The following is an 18,738-nucleotide window of genomic DNA, read 5'->3' on the forward strand; positions in this document are numbered from 1 at the left end:
TCCGACAACAGTTTTATTTATATTCAAAATTTCTCTAGTACTCATGAAATATATCAAGATCTCGTTATTTTCATGTACTTGTCCCTTTTTAAGGGAAGACATTTCATTAAATACCTCTTTAGGAAGTTCTTTTTCAGAAAATTTAATCTCTTCAGGAGTATCAATTACTCTTATGGTCTGTGTTGTGGGTGTGAACTATTTAAGAGTACCAAATTCATTTTGTATTTTTCTCTTCCAAAGAATTTTATCTTTAGTACCAATAGACCGTCTACGCTTCAGGCGTATCTTAAACTCACCTATTGCTGTTTTGACAACTTGTCATTCAGGAACTACAATCCTTACTGGAACATTAACAGCAGGAATATATGATTTTACCACACCTTTAGTGTCAGTAAATACGTTCGATAATTGATTTGCAACACTTTGCAAATGAATAATCTTTTAAATATATAGTTTACAATAATTTGTACGATGATCAAATTGAGAAAGAGTTTTATTTTTTCAAATAATTTCCTGTTGTACTTTAAGCACCGACTTCTTATTACCCAGTGTTGAAAAAATGGATTTGTCAAAATGACAATTTTCAAAACGTGCCTTAAACATATCCCTTATAAGAGGCTCAAGGTATCTAATAATATATGGAGAATCAAACCTAACATATATCCCGAGTCTACGCTGAGGGTCCATTTTTGTACGTTGTGAAGGTGCAATTGGAACATATATCGTACATCAAAAAATAAGAAGATGAGAAATATTTGGTTGTTGACCAAATGCAAGCTGTAATGGAGAATATTTATGATATGTTGATAGCCTAACTTGAATCAAAGATGTTGCATAAGGTATAGCATATCTCCAGGCAGAAATAAGAAGTTTTGATTTCATGAAATAGTTATAAAAAACTTGAGATGTAAATTCACCTGCATTATCCAATCGAATAGTTTTAATTAGATAGTTAGAGAATTGTGCTCGTATTTTAATTATTTGGACAAGAAGTTTAGCAAAAGTAATATTTCTAGTGAAAAGTGGACAAACATGTGACCATTGACTTGATGCATCAACTAAAATCATAAAGTATCTGAACGATCTACTTGATGGTTGAATAGGCCCACATATATCCCCATGAATCCTTTATAAAAAAGATGGAGATTAAAAAAAACTTTTAAAATAGATGGTTTGATAATCAATTTACCTTGAGAACATGCAGAGCATGGATATTCATTAGGTAAGATAATTTTCTGATTCTTTAAGGGATGCCCATATGAATTATCAATTATTTGTCTCATCATTATTGATCCTAGATGTCCAAGGCGGGCCAAGCCATAAATACTTTAGGGTCAATGCACTTCTGGTGCATTACTACATGTGATTCAATTTTTCTCATTTCTGTATAATACAATCTAGATGAGAGAGCGGATAGTTTTTCTAATACGAGCTTTTGGTTCAAAATTATTTTATTAATGAGAAGATACTCTTTATTATCTTCTGTGACGCCCCCAAATCCCCACGCCCGAACACGGGGAAATCGAGACGTCCGGATGGTGACAACCCGGGTCACCATCCTATCGACGGGTGTCAAGTGTGTGCAAGGCAATATAAGTGTACAAAGAAACACACAACGGATAACGAAAGTCATAACTAAGTACCAGAATTTTTCTTAACATAATACAAGCTGTTTAAAACATACATAGATAAAATATTACAAAAACACAAATACAGTTTTAAACCAAATATAAAGCATAGCATCAGCAACCCGGTGGAGCCGCATCCTCGGGCTCAGCCTCCTCCTCTTCGTCCTCCAACTTTGCACCAAAAGCTACGGAACCAAAATGGTACCGCAGGTAAGTAAAACCCAAACACTACCAGATAAAAACACATAGAACTCAAACAAAATGCATGAAGCATGCCCGATGCACAAAACCCAAAAACATAATTTTCCACACACGCCAAAAACTCATTTGACCCAAAAACACATCCTTTCCGAAAAACACGCCAAAAGTCACATTTAGCCTTTATCCGTCTCAAACCATTATCCATATTAACCGTATGCACCATGACCTCCCCTAGGGGTCATCCGCACACCCTGGCTCCAGTGCCACACCGCAGAGTACCACCATGCATGTGACACCTAACGAGCGATGCCCAGTTCCGTGCCCCGCACGTTCGTAGCCAAGCATCCTCTAGCCCTCACCAGCGAAGGGCCACGGAGTCGGTGCGTAGGGCGATGCCCGGTTCCGCGCCCAGCGCGTTCGTAGCCAAGCAACCCCTAGCCCTCGCTCCCGTCGTCTAGCGACAACTCAGGGGACATCACTCAGTTTATTCCGCTCCCGAGTGATCAGAGGAGCTCCACCAGGATAATACCCCATCCCGGCTTGGGGTCGTGATACACACACACCTGTAAGACCACTTACGCCAATACACAGACTTTTTACACTTAAACAAAAACACATGTGCATGCACCATGCAATGCCATAACAATGCATAATAAAATAATCAAACACATTAAAACAATTAAACAGGCAACTCCGTCCTCCATCCATCCGACCCCCGAAACTCCTCGGACTCAGTCCGGAATCAACAACCAACAACAATAAATAAATTGAATGAGCGATATATATTTAAATTTTAAAATAGGGTTTGGAAAATACTTACAGCGCTATATGGCAATTTTAGAAAACACCCGGCGTTGCAAACGGCGGAGAAAAAGCAACGTAACAGTGTAATTTACACTGTTGTCGTGGGTAATAAATTACCCATTTTCGAACGGGGACAAACCAAGGCTCGGGATTGATAGGGAATGGCCTTAAGATATTTATGAAGTTAAGGGAAATGAGTTTTGGCCGTGGGTGGTGGTGGAAATGGCGGTCGAAGGCCAAAAAAGGGCTGAACGGAGTTGAGCTCGTGGGAGCTGCTCCGGCAACGGATCGAGGCCGGAAATGTGTGGTTTAGGTCGGCAAGAGGTAGGGGAAGAAGCTGTGAAAAGATGGTGGCCGGAGGTGGTGCGACGGCGCCGGAAACGGTGAAAAACTGTATGGCTTGGAGGAGCTCGTGGCGGCTAACGGTGGCTCGGATGAAGGTGAAACTTGGTGGGGATGTTCACCGGTGAGAGGGGAAGAAAACTGGGTGGGTGGTGTCGGCCACGCCGCCGGCGAGCGGTGGTTCTGGGCTGCGAAAGCAACCGGCGACAGGGGCAAAAACAGAGCAGGTGCAGCGACTTCCGGCGGCTCTCGAAAGCTAACGGCTGGTCTGATGGCTCTGAAAATTGGTAGGGATGATCTCTGGTGGAAAGGGAAGAGAATGGTGGTGACGGTGCATCAAACGGTGGCCGGACGGCGGAGAACTGGCCAGTCAAAGTGGCGGCAACGGGAATGAGAAAAAGAGAGAAGACGCACGGGACGGAAGGAAAGGAAGAAGAAAGAGAAAAGAAAGAAAAAGAAAAGGAAAAAAGAAAGAAGAAGAAAAAAAAAAAGAAAAGAGAAAAAAGGAAAAGGAAATAGAGAAAAAGGAAAAAGATGTGAAAAGAAATGAGGTCCAGTCCTCACTCTGGAAAACACGCCGAAAAGAGATTAAAAACCACAAAACAACTAAAAGAAATAAAACACAACATCAAATAAATTAAAAACCAATTTAAAACACAATAATTTAAAATAAATAAACCAATATATTAATTAAATTAAAAACAACTATTCAGTGAAAATACACGTAAAAACGGGTCATCACATCTTCGTTAGTGGTTTCAACATGACAACCATTATGACGTATATCCTTAAAACTCAATAAATTTCTTTTGGATCTTGAAGAAAATAGAGCATCATCAATATAAAATTTGATGCCATCAGGCAACATAATATGAGCTCTTCCGGAGCTTTCAATTAGATTCGATGAACCAGATATGGTATGAACGTAGACTTTACTCAATGTTAGATTTTGAAAATATTTTTTATCTTTAAGAATTGTCAACCAGACATACATCTCTATTATTCATCTTAGAGATAGAAAGTTCATCAGTAAGACTCATGATTCTACAAAATATATAAAACTTTCATTACTACAAAACATTGCAAAATATAAAAAAAAAATTATAATAAAATGAAGAAAATACATTAATTAAAAAGGAACATTTTCATCACTAATCAAATGATCAACTCTACCACTAGAATTTTCAAATAAATAAGAAACATCAAGGCTTGTAATATCTTCTTTATCTATAGAAACTAAAGCATCTAATGGTTTAATAAAATTTGTTTCAAACTTTTTTGTTTTTTCTTTTACAGAAGCTTAGTTATGTCAACTACGTGCTTAACTGTACGACAGGTACGAGACCAATGTCCAGTCATACTACATATATGGCATACATTTTCATCTTTCTTTAAAAATTTATTTTGAGGACCTTTACCCTTCTCTGAGTTGAACCATTTGTGATGGTATGGTGTATATATATTATTATTCCTTTTAGTATGGTTGCTTCTAAGACCTTCACTTCTATAGTTTTTCCTACCACGACTATGCCTTTGGTTTTTTTTAAAAGATGCACAATTCGCTTATGGGAATAGTGTAAATCTAGTACAATTCACTTTAGGGAATAATATAGAACCAATAAGACGTGATTGATGATTTCTTAATAAAACTTCATTATTTTTCTTAGCCAATAGAAGACAAGATATAAGTTCAGAATATTTTTTGAACTTTCACTCTCGATACTGCTGTTACAGGAGCACATTTGATGCATAAAAAGTAGTATATGTATTCTCTAACAAGTCATCATCAGTAACTTTTTCATCACATAATTTCAATAGTAAGCTAATTTTAAAGAGTGCAGAGTTATACTCACTAACACTCTTGAAGTCTTGCAATCTCAGGTGCATCAAATCATAACGAGTTTTTGGGAGGATTACAGTTTTCTGGTGCTCATTTCTCTCCCTTAAATCATTCCACAAAATAAGTAGATCTTTCACCGTGAGATACTTGTTTTTAATTCTTCATGAAGATGGTGCCGAAAGAAAATCATTGCCTTAGTACGGTCCTATTAGAATCCTTGATTTCCTTCTTTAATTGTATCTCCCAGATTCATCGCATCCAGATGGATCTGAGCATCAAAGATCTGAGATAAATAATTTTTTCCAGAAATGTCAAGAGTAACGAATTTTAATTTTGTAAGTATGTTTATATTATAAATAAGAAATACATTTAGAAAATCAAAAAAATAAATATAGAATTTTTATCAAGTAATAATAAGTAACGTAACATTTCATATTCATTTTGAAAACTATAAAAATATATTGAAAAACTTACTTTAAGTAGAAGACTACTAACTTCAAAATCATTAGAACTTTCGTACTGATGACGTGTTATGAAACTAAGAAAGAAAGGATATTGCAAGAAAAAAAGTTATTATTCAAATGTAAAATTTAATTATATACAATTGAATGATATCTATATATATATGAGTATAAAGGAATAAGTATATCTTAAGTCTTAATTGATGATTTAATAGTTTTAGTTAATTATTAGAGATTAATCTTAATTAATAACTTAATAATTTTAATTAATAATTATGTATGATGATTCTAAGTTTATATAATATTACTTTTTTAAGGGCATTATTGATTCATTGGAGGAAAATGCTTGTGTGCCCTTTCACCGTGCCTCCTCAAAGTGACCGCTGGTCACAAAATTTTTTTTTTTTAATTTTTTTTTTACTTAATAATTAAGGAAGTATTTTTAAGTATATTGATATTTTTTTATATTTTTTAAAAATGTTTAAATATATTAAAAAAATATAAAAAAATATATAAAAAAAAAAAAATTGACCGTGCGGTCAAATGGAGCGGTGCACTCTAGGCGGCAGAGTAGCACCGTCCTTCATTGGAAGAGAAAGTTGTAGCGCGTCTGCGTCTGCTGGTGCTATGGGGAGACCTGACCTGACGTCGCGTGGACCACATGAACATTCAGTGAAGTGGGTCATAAATACCTTTCTGTAAACTTTACATTATATTCTAAGCACGCCATAATGCTTGTGACCATGGACTGATGGAAGAGATAATTGTCTGCTTTCAACGTCCCAATCCCAACTGATTAGCTCTATTTCAAAAAAAAAAAAAAAAAAAAACTGATTAGCTCAACCTTTTTGTTCTTATCCCTTTATTTTTCACCCTGTCATCATTCACTTTAATCTTGTCTTGTCAGAACGTTGTAAGCTCATTTTTTCCTAATCATTTCAAATTATGTTTTTAGACACTTTTAAAAGCACTCGCCACAGAGCAACAACTTCGGCCTCGCTCTTAATTTGTGTTTTCTTTTTCTGTCGGCCGGACATTAATAATAAAATGCTATAATGCAACAGAATGGCAGACCAAACCCAACAAAAAGAACATCTGTATCGACCATAGCAATAGAAATAATAGTTACAATAATGGGTTGCATAGACGTCCTACATCTCTCTTTTTTTTTTTTTTAAATAAAATAAAAAATTTATATAAAAAAATTCAATTTTAATAATTGACTATTTTTTTTAAATACACAATATTTACACAATTTATAATTATATTTAACATTACTCACTATGCATTAAACACCATAAACTCTCTTAAATTTATTGTAACAAGATTTTTACCTCATGGTGCGTGTGGACATATGCACAGCCCTGACGACAACATTTCCAACATTATCCAGCACATGAAATTTAGCTAGTCACATGTAGGATTATAGAAAATCAAAGATTCAATTATTAAGTTCATATTAAAATATTTAACAGTCACATGTATGCGCATTCCGCAAGAATGAATGAAAAACATTATATAAAATCAAGTATTTTTACCTAACCAATTGTTGGAACACACACACACATATATATACACACACATTAATCATATCGAGTTGCAAAAATTAATTTTACATGGAGTTGTAAAGAGCAAATTCAATAAAAAAGATGTTGATGGATTCTCACTACAATGGGTTATAACATGTACATCTCATGTTTACGTGAAACTCTATTATTTCTCATCTATATGTTATCCAATTCTATTACGTACAAGCGCCCATAAGAAATCGCTGTATAATAGGATGACATGACAATTTGCCACGTCAGCATCCGACATAAAACATTAAAAAAAATAAGAAGAAATGACAATCGAGAAACCAAGAAGACCCCTTTCAAAAAAAAAAGAAACCAAGAAGACCATTGGACTAGAACCCAAAACGAATAGAGGACTGAAACCCAGAATGAAAGAAGAAGTACTGCATGACTTGGTTTATTGGACTAAAATCAAGAAGATCATCGGAGTATAGTTTATTTAATTGCACATAATAAATGAAAACCAGAGTTAAAGAAATTAGAAACAAACAAATAAATAAAGACGTGAATTTATATACACAAGACAAACATTCAAAAACTGGAAAATACCAAGACCCCAAATGCCATACACAATGTGTCTAATGTCCCTCTCGTTCTTAGCTTTCTCACTCTTCTCTCTCCAAATAATCTCGGAAACTGTAATCTTGGTACAATACTTTCCGAAGTATTGTCAAATTGTCATTCCCGTTCAAATGCTTCCCATCCATGTTTTCCACTTGGAAGCTTACCTCCCTTAGCTATAGGTCTCCTCCCTCCAATCTATCGCACGTTACCACAATCCTGCATTGTGCAAACTCCAACAAGGATCCTCTTTCACCGACCAGGATCATCGTGAAATGTACATGTATCTCTCCGCTCAGTTAATGCCATTGAACCGACACTGCCTTGTGGCTCGAGAGGTTCACCACCCGTCGTCCAACCGATTCAATCATAATCTAGCTCAACGCAAGGTCCTTCTCAAGCTCTAGGCATACATTCTCGCATTTGGGGAACCGTATTGGCATCAAGACCACGTCTTTTGGGTCCATAGGGTCTAGCTGAAACGGCGAGCACCAGAACCAACTGGACACGGTCTCAATGTAGATGACCTTACAAAAAACTAGCTTAGAAGTAGGAAGGAGTCAGAGAAGAAGGAAAAAAGGAGAAGGGAGAAATAAGAAATGAGAAGGAGAAGACCATTGGATGGAAGAAGAGGAGTCAAAATGGTGTCTTTAAATGAAACACATTGTTTCATTAAAGATGACAGACCAAATGCCAGCAGTGTGATTCATCTCATCACCTCTTGCAAGCTTTAATTAAAGGGCGCTGCTATGTACAGTCCCCTAAAGGGGATTGTATTGCAGTCTCAGCATGGGAAATGGCTATATTATCCCCACTTTTAAGCATAAATTTACAATATTATCCTTTGTTGTTTTTGCAATTCTTTGTCTGCTGCAGTTTTTTGAGGGGTGTTATATATATTCTTGTCTTCTCAATTCTATTCTTCCCATCCCATATCCCCACCGATACAATCCTCTTTCTCGGTGCACAACAACAGCGATGACGAAGACAACAACCAAGAAAGAAACATAGGGGAGAGGCGTAGACACCTGCTTTGAGGGTTTGGCTTTGTTCCCCATCTGTCTTGATGCCCATCTGAATTCTCTCCGAGCCTTCCTCGACTGTATCTTTTTTCTCTCTCCCTCTCTCTCTTTCTATCCCTCTTTCATTCATTGAAAGCTCCATTGGTGCTTCTTCCATGTAATTCCAAAAGAGGCATTTAATTTCTTCGACAAGCTTGAATATTTTAAGAGTTGCCCACAAACCCACGCAACCTCAGCTCTCAGGTAGGAAAAACAATCATTGATTTTGCCTGCTATAATGATTTATGATTCCATATTTTTCCAGGGTATTGAATATGGCCTTGCATTCTAGTATACTATGAATCCTTAGTTTTCTAAATTATGTTTACAATTTTGTGAATTGTTTGAGTTTCAGGGTATTTGAGGTGAAAGAGTATTGCTTTCTGGGTTGTTTGTATTCCTTCAGTGATTTTAAGACTTGGGTAGCTGAGGTTAATGGTATATACTTCTTGGTCTGTGTCTATGATTATATGATTTCGGCATTTGAGGTTGAGCAGCATTGGCATCTGTGTCTTTGTGAATTGATTGAGACATGAGTCGTAGGGTGCGGCGGAAGCTGGCGAGGAAGGGGAAGGTTGTTTCACCAATTTATACTGAAACAGAGGACGAAGATTTGGCACCAATTTATACTGAAACATAGGACGAAGATTTGGGTTTGAAGCGTGAATGAGATGTAGATTGGACTAGCCTACCTGATGACACAGTGATTCAGCTATTTTCATGTCTGAATTATCGTGATCGGGCGACGAGCGAAATCTGGGCAGTGCCGTGATGGGGCTAGGGAGGGCCGGGGTTCGTTGATGGGCAGTGTCGTTTGTGTTTTCTTCAATCGATCAAACCGTGTGTTTTCTTTCTTAAGTGAAATGGTGAGTTTCATTTAATACAAATGAAACGCACCGTTTCATTTAAGACCTGCAATCCAGTCCCGCATACGGGGCTTGCAACCAGAATTTTCTTTAATTAAAACACACCATTTTATTAAAGTGATGTGGAGACTGCCTAGCGGTTGCATAAGCCGGTTGAATAAATATATTTTTTTATATCATCGCGTGCAATCTGCATTTGATCCACAACAATTAACATGATTTAGGCCTTCGTTGTAATTGGGGTAAAAATGTAATCTACAAGATGATATAGATACCTGAATTCTAGATTTGAGTACTTATATATACGAATAATGCTACTTGTCCCGACAATTGGGTCATTACATTTTTTTATTTTTTATTTTTTTCACTTAGTGATTAGGAAAATATTTTTGAATGATGTTGTATTTTGTTTTTTTTTTTTTAAATGTGTAAAGTTATAAAAAAAATGAATAAAAAGAATAAAAATAAAAAATCCAAATGGCCTTATCGGGACTCATCCTTGGGTTACATCATCGGTGGGTGTAGTAAGACTCTATATATATGTGGAAAAAATTTAGTTATAAGTGATTTTACACACTAATACATACACACATCTAATGTGATTAGTCAGAAAGTAAATTTTATTAAAAATAGTGTTAATTTAAATTTGAAATATCAAGACATTAATATTAATACACATATTGATATATAAATTCGCTTGTAAATAACAAAACTAATATATATGTATGTATGTATTTGGTACATGGAAGATACAAATCAACATGGTCTTCAGTTCAATCAACATTCAGCATGCCACCTCCAAAATAGGCACTAGCCCTTCAAGACAATGACTGCAAATTAAAAAAAAAAAAAATGGTTAGAAGAAGAACAAAAACTAGTAATAACTATTATCCTCCTTTTTGGATGGAATATATGCTTTCTAGGCTTAAATATGATAATGTGTGAATCCTTTAGGGAAGAGAGAGAGATATTTGCCCCCATAGTTTTAGTGTTCTAGTAATCTACATGTAGTCAGCATTAATGGGTGTTTAAAAGGGACATTAATACATGGTACCTTGTCCCCTCCTCCGTTGCACAACTCCATTTTTTCTTAATAAAAAGTTATCACGTGTGGCAGCATGTGACTCATCTGGGGAACCAACTTGAGACAACGGCGACTATCCAAGTACGCCACGTACTTCCCTTTTGGGCTGAGACCGTGTCCAACCTCTTCGACTATTTTCTTCCAACAATCTATTGTTATTATTATAAACAGTAATAGAATATATAAATATTAAATAATTATTTAAAAAATATATAATTTATTATTTAAAAATTATTATTTTTTGATATAAATCTTATATTTATTTAAATTTTTTTAAAAATAATTATATAAAATTTACATATTCATAACGATAAATATCATTTTTCTATTATTATTCTTAACGTCGTGTTTTGTACGTCTTTGGATTAGGTTACCTAATGACGTGAGTTTTCACTCGTGTGTCCTGAGGAGGGAGAGGGGTGGCCTTGCCGCGGCCCGAGAACCTCTAATGCCAAATTTAGTATAGAGAAGATATAAAAATGTTTTAAAGAAGAAGATAACAGTTGTGTATAATTGACAATAGACTTAAATTCATCTTCTCTTACCTTATAATTCTGGGCGACTTTTTATACTGGGTCATCTATATTAAGAGGGCCAAGTCTTGTATTCTGGGGTAGAGAGACACATCTCCCCGAAGTCTCCACCGTCCCATGGGTCTTTTGGAAGAATTGTCAGCTGCTGCCTCTTCTATTTTCTCTGATTATGATTTCTTGCACCCTTCTGCAACATTTCATCTTAATGTTAATGATTACCTCTGACTCGCATAAGTCTGAAGCCTATCTAACTCGTCCCAAGATACCAGGGGATCCTTTCGAACTCTGGTCGATATTCCTAAAGCTCATGAGGCCCAGTGAAATAATGAGCATGAAGCAATATCGTGAACTTTAGGCCTGACGAAAATACCTTCTAACAGTTATTATTATTATTATTATTATTATTATTATTATTGTTATACCGTACATGTATCTTTTCACGTTCTCTTCCCCACCCCCCCCAAAAAAAAAAAGGTTACCGGTTCATCCGGTCCTTCCCGAGCCGATTAGCCCGAGTCACGGCCTGCGCCCACGCTCCTCACATGCAGTATGGTTTACCAATTGGAAACCAAAACCGGCCGACCCAGAAAAACCTTAAAAACAAAAACAGAGAGAGAGAGAGAGAGAGACGGAAATTTAAAAACAAAAGCATTTACAAGGTAGGAAAAAACTGGGAAACGTTGAGCGTTTCTCTGCTTCGGGAATAAGAAAAATTAGCTTCACGGAGAACAAAGCGAGGGTTTTGCGAAGAGCGTGAGCGAAATCTAAGCCATAGAAAGATACAGAAAGTACCAATAGAGGGAGGTACACAGAGAGGAAGCTGGGCTAAGCTCTACTCCTGGTTAAGGCCGAGTCGGAGCTAGGGTTTCGAATTCATTGACCAAGGTAAAGAATTACACGCCTCGATTGTAATTATTGCTTCTATTTTTGCATTTTAATTTTTGTGATGTTTATTAATTTCCGATTATTAGCGTCATTAATCACCCTGACTGAAGGCATTAATTATAATTATTTCTTTTGTATAATTCTTAAATTTGTTTATCTTCATATCACGTCTGAAACGTGCCATCAGCCCAAGGATTGTTCGTCCTCTTGTTTCTGCTATTTTTGAATTCTAGGGTTTTGGTGCTCTATGCCTATGTTAATTTGTGCTTCCTTTTTTTTTTTTTTTTGCCTTTCTTGGGAGTGTATTGTTGCAGAGAAGATGAAAGTGTTTCTGTATGGTTTCGAGCTGTTTGGTTTAGAAATATGCTTGCTTTTGATCTAGCAAGTCTGAGTTTTGTTAATGTTCCATTCACATATAGCTTGTTTTTCGGGTTTTGATATGTTGACCCTTTGGTCGATTCAGGATTGAATTACCTTTTTCTAGGCGGTTCAGTTTCAACTTTCTCGACATTTCAAGGCATTAGAATATCAGGTGATTTGAATTCTTTTCAAATATTTGGACTTCTTTCATTTCCTTTTGAAGTTTTCCACTTCATTATTTTTTCCCTAATTAAAAATTTTGTGAACTTTGACAAAAATGATTTGGCAGAGTGGAAACTATTTGTAAATGATAGGTTTGAAGGAACCTCAATCTTTTTTTTTTTTTTTTTTTTGATTGATGGACATGCACGTGTGTTTTGTTATAAATGCGAGCTGATTCGGTCTTTTTTTTTTTTTTCTCTTCGCCTTGTGTTCTTGTTAATATTTTGATTTGAAAGAACAGGACTTCCAACATTAGAAAATGGTTTGCAACACAGATTGACAGACGTTATTATACTTGGTATTTCTTTATTGGGGTTACACACAACACAGGAATGTTGTCTTGTTCAGTAGTTGACGGATTAAAGTAAGAAAAAGGGTTTTCATTTTATGTCCATTGCATGGGTTATTTGTTACATACAGGGAAAGACACAAATGACTAAACCTGCAAAAACCGAAAAAGGGTAGCTGAGAATTAATATTCAAAGAGCCCAAGAAAGTCTACCACAAACATAATTTGTTCATTAACCTATGGGAGTCCATATCATCTCAACACCTCCTAGGAAGTCATTGGACAACTGATGATCTAATACTACATTTTAATTTAGCAGCTCTTATTTACCAAGCATGATAAAAGCCCAATACTTACCAAGAGAACCTAAATCAGATCTTGCAATTTGGGGTCTGTAATGTTACATTGTCCAAAGGCAACAGTGCAGTTGTATTTTGCACGGAATTCAATTGGGGCTGACAACCAGTTTCTGCATTACTACGGCTGTTTTTGGTGGGACCATTAGTAATTGAAAATGCTCTAGAAGTCATTGTCCTTGTGTAAAATGTGATCAACTTTTGTCCCTTTTAAAAAAAAAAAAAAAATCTCTAAAACCATTTTGTGGGGTTAGTTAGTTCTTGTGAAGGTTTTTAATTTTGTGGGTTTGGGCTTGCATTTGTGTGGAGTCATGGTCTCTGTTAACTTATTCTTATCCCATATTTAGCGTATGTTCTTCTTATGTATGTCTATTAGTATAGTTCTGGCAGCTTTTCTGTTCATTCTACTTTCTAATTGGGCAAGTTTATTACGTTTTTATTATTCTTGGATTTTGTATAAAGGCTTAATTTCTTTTGAAGTTGTGTAATCAATGAATGCCCTTGTACTTTTCTGAGTTTTTTTACTTCATCATTTATGTTCGACTTTAACATATTAGCTGCTTCATGATGTTTGTACTTTGTAGTACGTTGCCAAAGTTGCATGGTAACTTGACCATTTATCATCATATCACAGATGCCTCATCTCAAGACCCTTAGCTTTTTTTCCCTTGTTTAATTTGAATTACATTAGAACTTTGTTTAGTTAATGGTAACTAGGTGTGCTCAGTTGTATACTTCCTGTGTACTTGGGGCTATGCCTATTTACTTTTTTCAACAAAACTTTAATTTACCTGTCAATTTTTTTTTTTTTTTTGTTTAGTTAATGTTCAAGCTTGCCATGTATGGGGCATTATACTGTAAAATTTCTGTTTTCCAAATTTGTGAACTGGCAATAAACAAATAGGAAAGTCAACTGTATCTGACTGATAGAAATGTGCCAAAAAATAAGTGTACTTGTTTCAAGTGCTCACATGACTTATTGAAGGTGTGATGACTGGAACTAGTGCATACTCTTATCCAGTTAAACTACGCGTAATATTACAAATTACCACCAATATAAATGTGTACCTTGCAATGCTTTCAAAAAATGCTTTAATCCGCATCAATGGATCCGCAAATACTAATGCTCCTGCTCATATATTATTATTTTCTCATGTATCATCCTCTCATGAGTTTTGGACTTCTTTAAATAAATAATTTTGTGGAGATGATTACTTTTTTATGAATATATACTTTGAAAACTGTTTTCGCATCTCTTCCAGGAGGAGGAACAAAGTCCCTGATTGAAGTTGATTTTTCCTAATTTGTTGATTGAATTCCTAATTAGGTTAGTTAATTTCCCTAATTGATCTCTCCCTTTGCAGTTGACTCAATCTTTTAAGATCAACAATTTTTTTGGGACACTTGCTGAGTTAGACATTATCATTGTGAAAATATTAACTTGTTGATAAGTATCGCTAAACTAGCATGATAGGCGATGCTGTTGTATATGTCCCGTATACTTGGGCCTTTGTCTATTTTATGCTCAATAAATTTTTATTTATCGATCAAAAAAAAAAAAAAAAGTCCATCTCACTTTACTGGTTTTGCTTGATGTTATGTTTTTCTTAGTAGATTTAATGTTTGTAATTTATAGATCATGGCTGAGGCTTTTTCCTGGTGTCCAATTGATCTGCAAATACACTTAAACGCCAAAGTTAGTGTTGTGACTTGCAAGCTCTGCCAACCAGTTTATTTGAAAAGACTCAAAATTGCAAAGATGATCGTGTGTTATGGGAACTTTATTGGTTGAACATTTTTGTAGGCCTGCTTTAGGTTTCTTGTTACACCCCCTTTGGGTGAAAGTAATTTGGGGATGACTTATTGTTGTAGTTGGGAGGGTTATGCTTACAGTAATTTTATGCTCTGCAGGTAATTGGTGAACTGTGTCCTGAGATTTTACTGCAGTTTCCAATGGGTAAAAAAGCATCAGCATGTCTCAAGGATTTATTTGATGCTTGGAAACTTGGTGTTTGAAGCAGGATGACTCTGGAGGATTTCTTTACCTTGACTGAGATGAAAGATGGGCTCACTGCCCCATCTCGAGTTGCAGAACTACTCAATGTAATGCAGAAGGAGAAAGATTCTGTCATGAAGAATGTTGGCGATGCAACCAGGCAGTGGGCTGCTGTTGCAAGTACTATTGCTGCCACAGAGAATAAAGATTGTCTTGATCTTTTTATTCAGTTAGATGGGCTTGGGTATATTGATGGATGGTTGAAGGATGCTCAAAATTTTAGTAATGACACAAGTGACAGTTTCGTGGAAGAGTCGATCACTGCTCTGCTACGAGCACTTGAAAAGCTTCAAATAGACAATGAGAGATCAATATCTTCAGGGATTTGGATTACCGTTAAGAATCTTCTTGGCCACAATAGCTCTAAGGTTCAGGATAGAGCAAGAATTTTATTTGATAGCTGGAAGCAGGGTGAGGATTCTGATTCAGTTCTCCAGAATGTTGAGGATAAAAGTAGAAGGGTTGCTGAAGAGGATGGTGGGCAATCTACTTTAGATAATCCCATCACCAGAGGAAGTGCTAATGAAGAAAATAACGTGTTAGAACATGCCAAAGATAAAATTTTGCCATTGAGAAGATTAGATGAGCTTCAGCCAGAAAAGAGTGAAGATGAACAGGTTCCAGCTCATAATGATCAGCCTGGTTCTCACAAAAAATTGGACCATGATGATGCTAAAGATGGAAATCCTGACCCTTTAGCCTCCTTGTCAAACACACTAAAAGAAAACCCTTCTATAAAGGAAGTATCGCCCATACATGCTGCAGAAGGAACCACTTCTACTGGGGCTTGTGGGGTTCCCGTTACAAAGCAGTGCACTGATGATGTGGTACTTTCTGATGTTTTAAAGTTGAATGAACAATCTAAAGACGAAAAGCAGGTCCACAAATTTGAAGATTCTTCAGATAAGTTGGGCATGCCGGAGATCTCTTCTACCTCTGATGCATCAGAATCTGGAGCTGCTTGTACAGGTGATGATGATGCAAGTATGCAGAAGATTGTGAGGGAACCTGCTTTGCAGAACAGTGTTGCTGCAGGTGAGAGGGATGTCTGTTCAAAAATCAGTGCTGTTGGTGATGTGACGACACCTGCTTCTGATTCTAAGAGTGGGTTAGATGATACGAGAGTTATAAAGCATTGCAGTGGAAACATATTCAAGACTACTGGTCAAGGCAGTGAATGTTGTTCTAATGCTCTACAGGACTTGTCTGCCAACGGAGGTATTTCAGGAAAAGCTGAGGATTTAGATACTAGTTTCTCTAGGATGGAAGACACTGTCGAAGCTGATGAAGATAAGGAGCATACAAGTGATGATGGCGATGATTTAATGAAAGCTTCTGATTTTCCTAAAGCAGCAATGGATACCAAGAATCCTGATGTGATTGACAAAAGAAGGTTCAATATTGAACGCGAGTATGGCATGGTTGATGCCTTAGAAGTTGCTCGGCAGGTTGCTCAAGAAGTAGAGAGAGAGGTGGTGGATTATAGAGAACCTTTCAGCAGCTCGTCTTCAGAGAAAACATCAGAAGGTGGAATCAGGCAGTCAGGTAGCCCAGGCTCTATAAATGGAAAGCATGAGCTCCCAATAGATGAACCACAAGAGGTACCAACGGTACCAACTGGGCAAAGTCATTCTGTGGAGACAAATCTTGAGGGGGATGAAGGCTCAATTATTAATTCAGCTAATCTGGACAATGGACCAGAAAATTCCACTCATGATATGGAGTCCTCTCAGGTGACTGAAGCGGCTCAAGAACCAGAGGTTAACATAGAGAAGGGCCCGTGTGACTTTGATCTGAATCAAGAAGTATCCTCTGATGAAACAGAGTGTCCAGCGAACCCCTCTACACCCATTTCCTTGGTTGCTGCTTCAAGGCCGGCTGCAGTTCCTGGATTACCTGTAGCCCCTTTGCAGTTTGAGGGGAGTCTTGGATGGAAAGGAAGTGCTGCTACTAGCGCTTTCCGCCCAGCATCTCCCCGCCGAAATCTAGATGGTGATAGGATGACTCTTTCAATTGGAGGAACTGATGATGCTTCAAAGCAGAGGCATGATTGCCTTGACATTGATTTGAATGTGGCTGAAGGTGGAGATGAGTTGGGAAAACAAATTCCCGCATCATCTGGCCTTCCTTCTGGGGAATCTTCAGTTGAAGTGGGCTCAATGAGATCGGGGAGGCTAAAGTTGGATTTGAACTGTATTGGTGATGATGGCGATGCTCCAATTCTGGATACAATTATGGGAGAACAGCTCTTCAACAGCCGCAATAACCATCGCAGCCCATCTCCTGCCTTGTCATCTTCATCAATGCAGCCTTTTTTGAGGAATATTGATTTGAATGACAGACCTAATATTCACAGTGACACTTTGGATCACGGGCCTAGCAAGTCTTATAAATTTGTAAATGCGTATGGAGGACCTAAACCAGATGCTCCTGTTATTTCTCTCATGGGCACCAGAGTGGAAGTCAATAGGAAAGATTTCCCCTCTCAAACTCCATCTTTGCCAAATGGCAAGTCTACAGAGCCTACAATGGATGCTAGCATGACTAGAGCAGGGGGTTTTTTGGGGATGGGTCCCACAATGTCTTATACCCATTCTCCTGTTTTTGGGAACATGGGATTGACAACAGGACCCACCATGTCTTTCTCCCCAGCTATTTATGGAGCTGCGGGCTCAATCCCCTATATGATGGATTCTAGAGGAGCCACCGTTGTCCCTCAAATTGTGGGGTCTGCATCAGCTGTTCCGTCAGCTTACCCACAGTCAGCATTCATCATGAGCATGAGTGGTGTACAGCCAGGTATAAGCAATGCTGGACAGTCTCGTCCAAATTTTGACCTGAATACTGGGTTCATGATGGAGGGAGGGAATAGAGACTCGGGGGTTTTGAGGCAGCTTTTCATTCCTGGTCCAGCTAGGTCTATGGAGGAGCACCTGAGAACCAACTTACAACAACCCTCTTCAAGCTCTGGGAATGCTGCTAAAAGAAAGGAACCAGATAGTGCATGGGAACCCTACCCGTTTAACTATAAACATCAGCAGCCTCCGTGGAAATAGAAGCGTTTTATTTGTCTAAGCTTCTTCCTTTCTGTGAATCAGTTCATAAATCCAACCAAGCAAATTGATGCTTCAATGCCTCAAATGATCCAGAATATTAGGTGAGCCATTGGCTTTAGTGGGAGGGGAATTATAACTGAATAAAGCCAGGGGAATTGTGAATGTAATATGATTCTTGCCATTAATTGCTGAAGGGAAAAAGTTAGGTTTAATGTTTTAACTCTGGTTTACTCTCTTTTCTGTGTTTCATAGATGGCCATCGTAGTCATGGAAGGCTTGGTACATTTAGCTGTAATTTCTCTCTCTCTGTCTCTCTATATCACAGAAATTTATAGGAACTTCTCTTCTATTTTTCCGTTGTTTTATGGTGTACTCCCGTTCAAGTTTCAAGAGAATAAATCAAGTTCATGTTACACGTATGGCTTTTCTCAATGGTTTATCTGTCCCGATCTTAACTGCTAGAATTTTCCGGACATGGGGCCTGAAAATTTCACGTTTGGATCCTGCTGGAAACCGCATGGAACGCGAGTTTCATCTGCCACCTAATTGACAGCTCTCC

At 37.2% G+C, this 18,738-nt stretch overlaps 1 protein-coding gene and 1 long non-coding RNA gene across 4 annotated transcripts; both read left to right on the forward strand.

The window, feature by feature from the left end:
* Positions 1 to 8,337: 8,337 nt before the first annotated feature.
* On the forward strand, positions 8,338 to 8,981 carry LOC122317283. The gene is made up of 2 exons (XR_006244412.1): positions 8,338 to 8,676; positions 8,828 to 8,981. It is a non-coding gene; the product is annotated as an uncharacterized LOC122317283 (long non-coding RNA).
* Positions 8,982 to 11,535: 2,554 nt separating this feature from the next.
* LOC122317406 lies at positions 11,536 to 18,598 on the forward strand. 3 transcript variants are annotated; one of them, XM_043134492.1, is made up of 3 exons: positions 11,536 to 11,840; positions 12,304 to 12,372; positions 14,979 to 18,598. In XM_043134492.1, the coding sequence occupies exon 3, from the start codon at positions 15,090 to 15,092 to the stop codon at positions 18,177 to 18,179; it is 3,090 nt and encodes a 1,029-aa protein (XP_042990426.1). In that variant the 5' UTR covers positions 11,536 to 11,840; positions 12,304 to 12,372; positions 14,979 to 15,089; the 3' UTR covers positions 18,180 to 18,598. The 3 variants fall into 3 exon arrangements, with proteins under 3 accessions (XP_042990426.1, XP_042990427.1, XP_042990425.1); XM_043134493.1 differs by lacking the exon at positions 12,304 to 12,372 and adding an exon at positions 14,330 to 14,394; XM_043134491.1 differs by lacking the exon at positions 12,304 to 12,372.
* Positions 18,599 to 18,738: the final 140 nt, after the last annotated feature.

Source organism: Carya illinoinensis, chromosome 7, assembly GCF_018687715.1.
Source record: "Carya illinoinensis cultivar Pawnee chromosome 7, C.illinoinensisPawnee_v1, whole genome shotgun sequence".
Taxonomy (NCBI): Eukaryota; Viridiplantae; Streptophyta; class Magnoliopsida; order Fagales; family Juglandaceae; genus Carya; species Carya illinoinensis.

Coding starts and splice junctions, on each gene's coding strand:
- LOC122317406 (XM_043134492.1), top strand. CDS start 15,090: ATGACTCTGGAGGATTTCTTTACCTTGACTGAGATGAAAGATGGGCTC.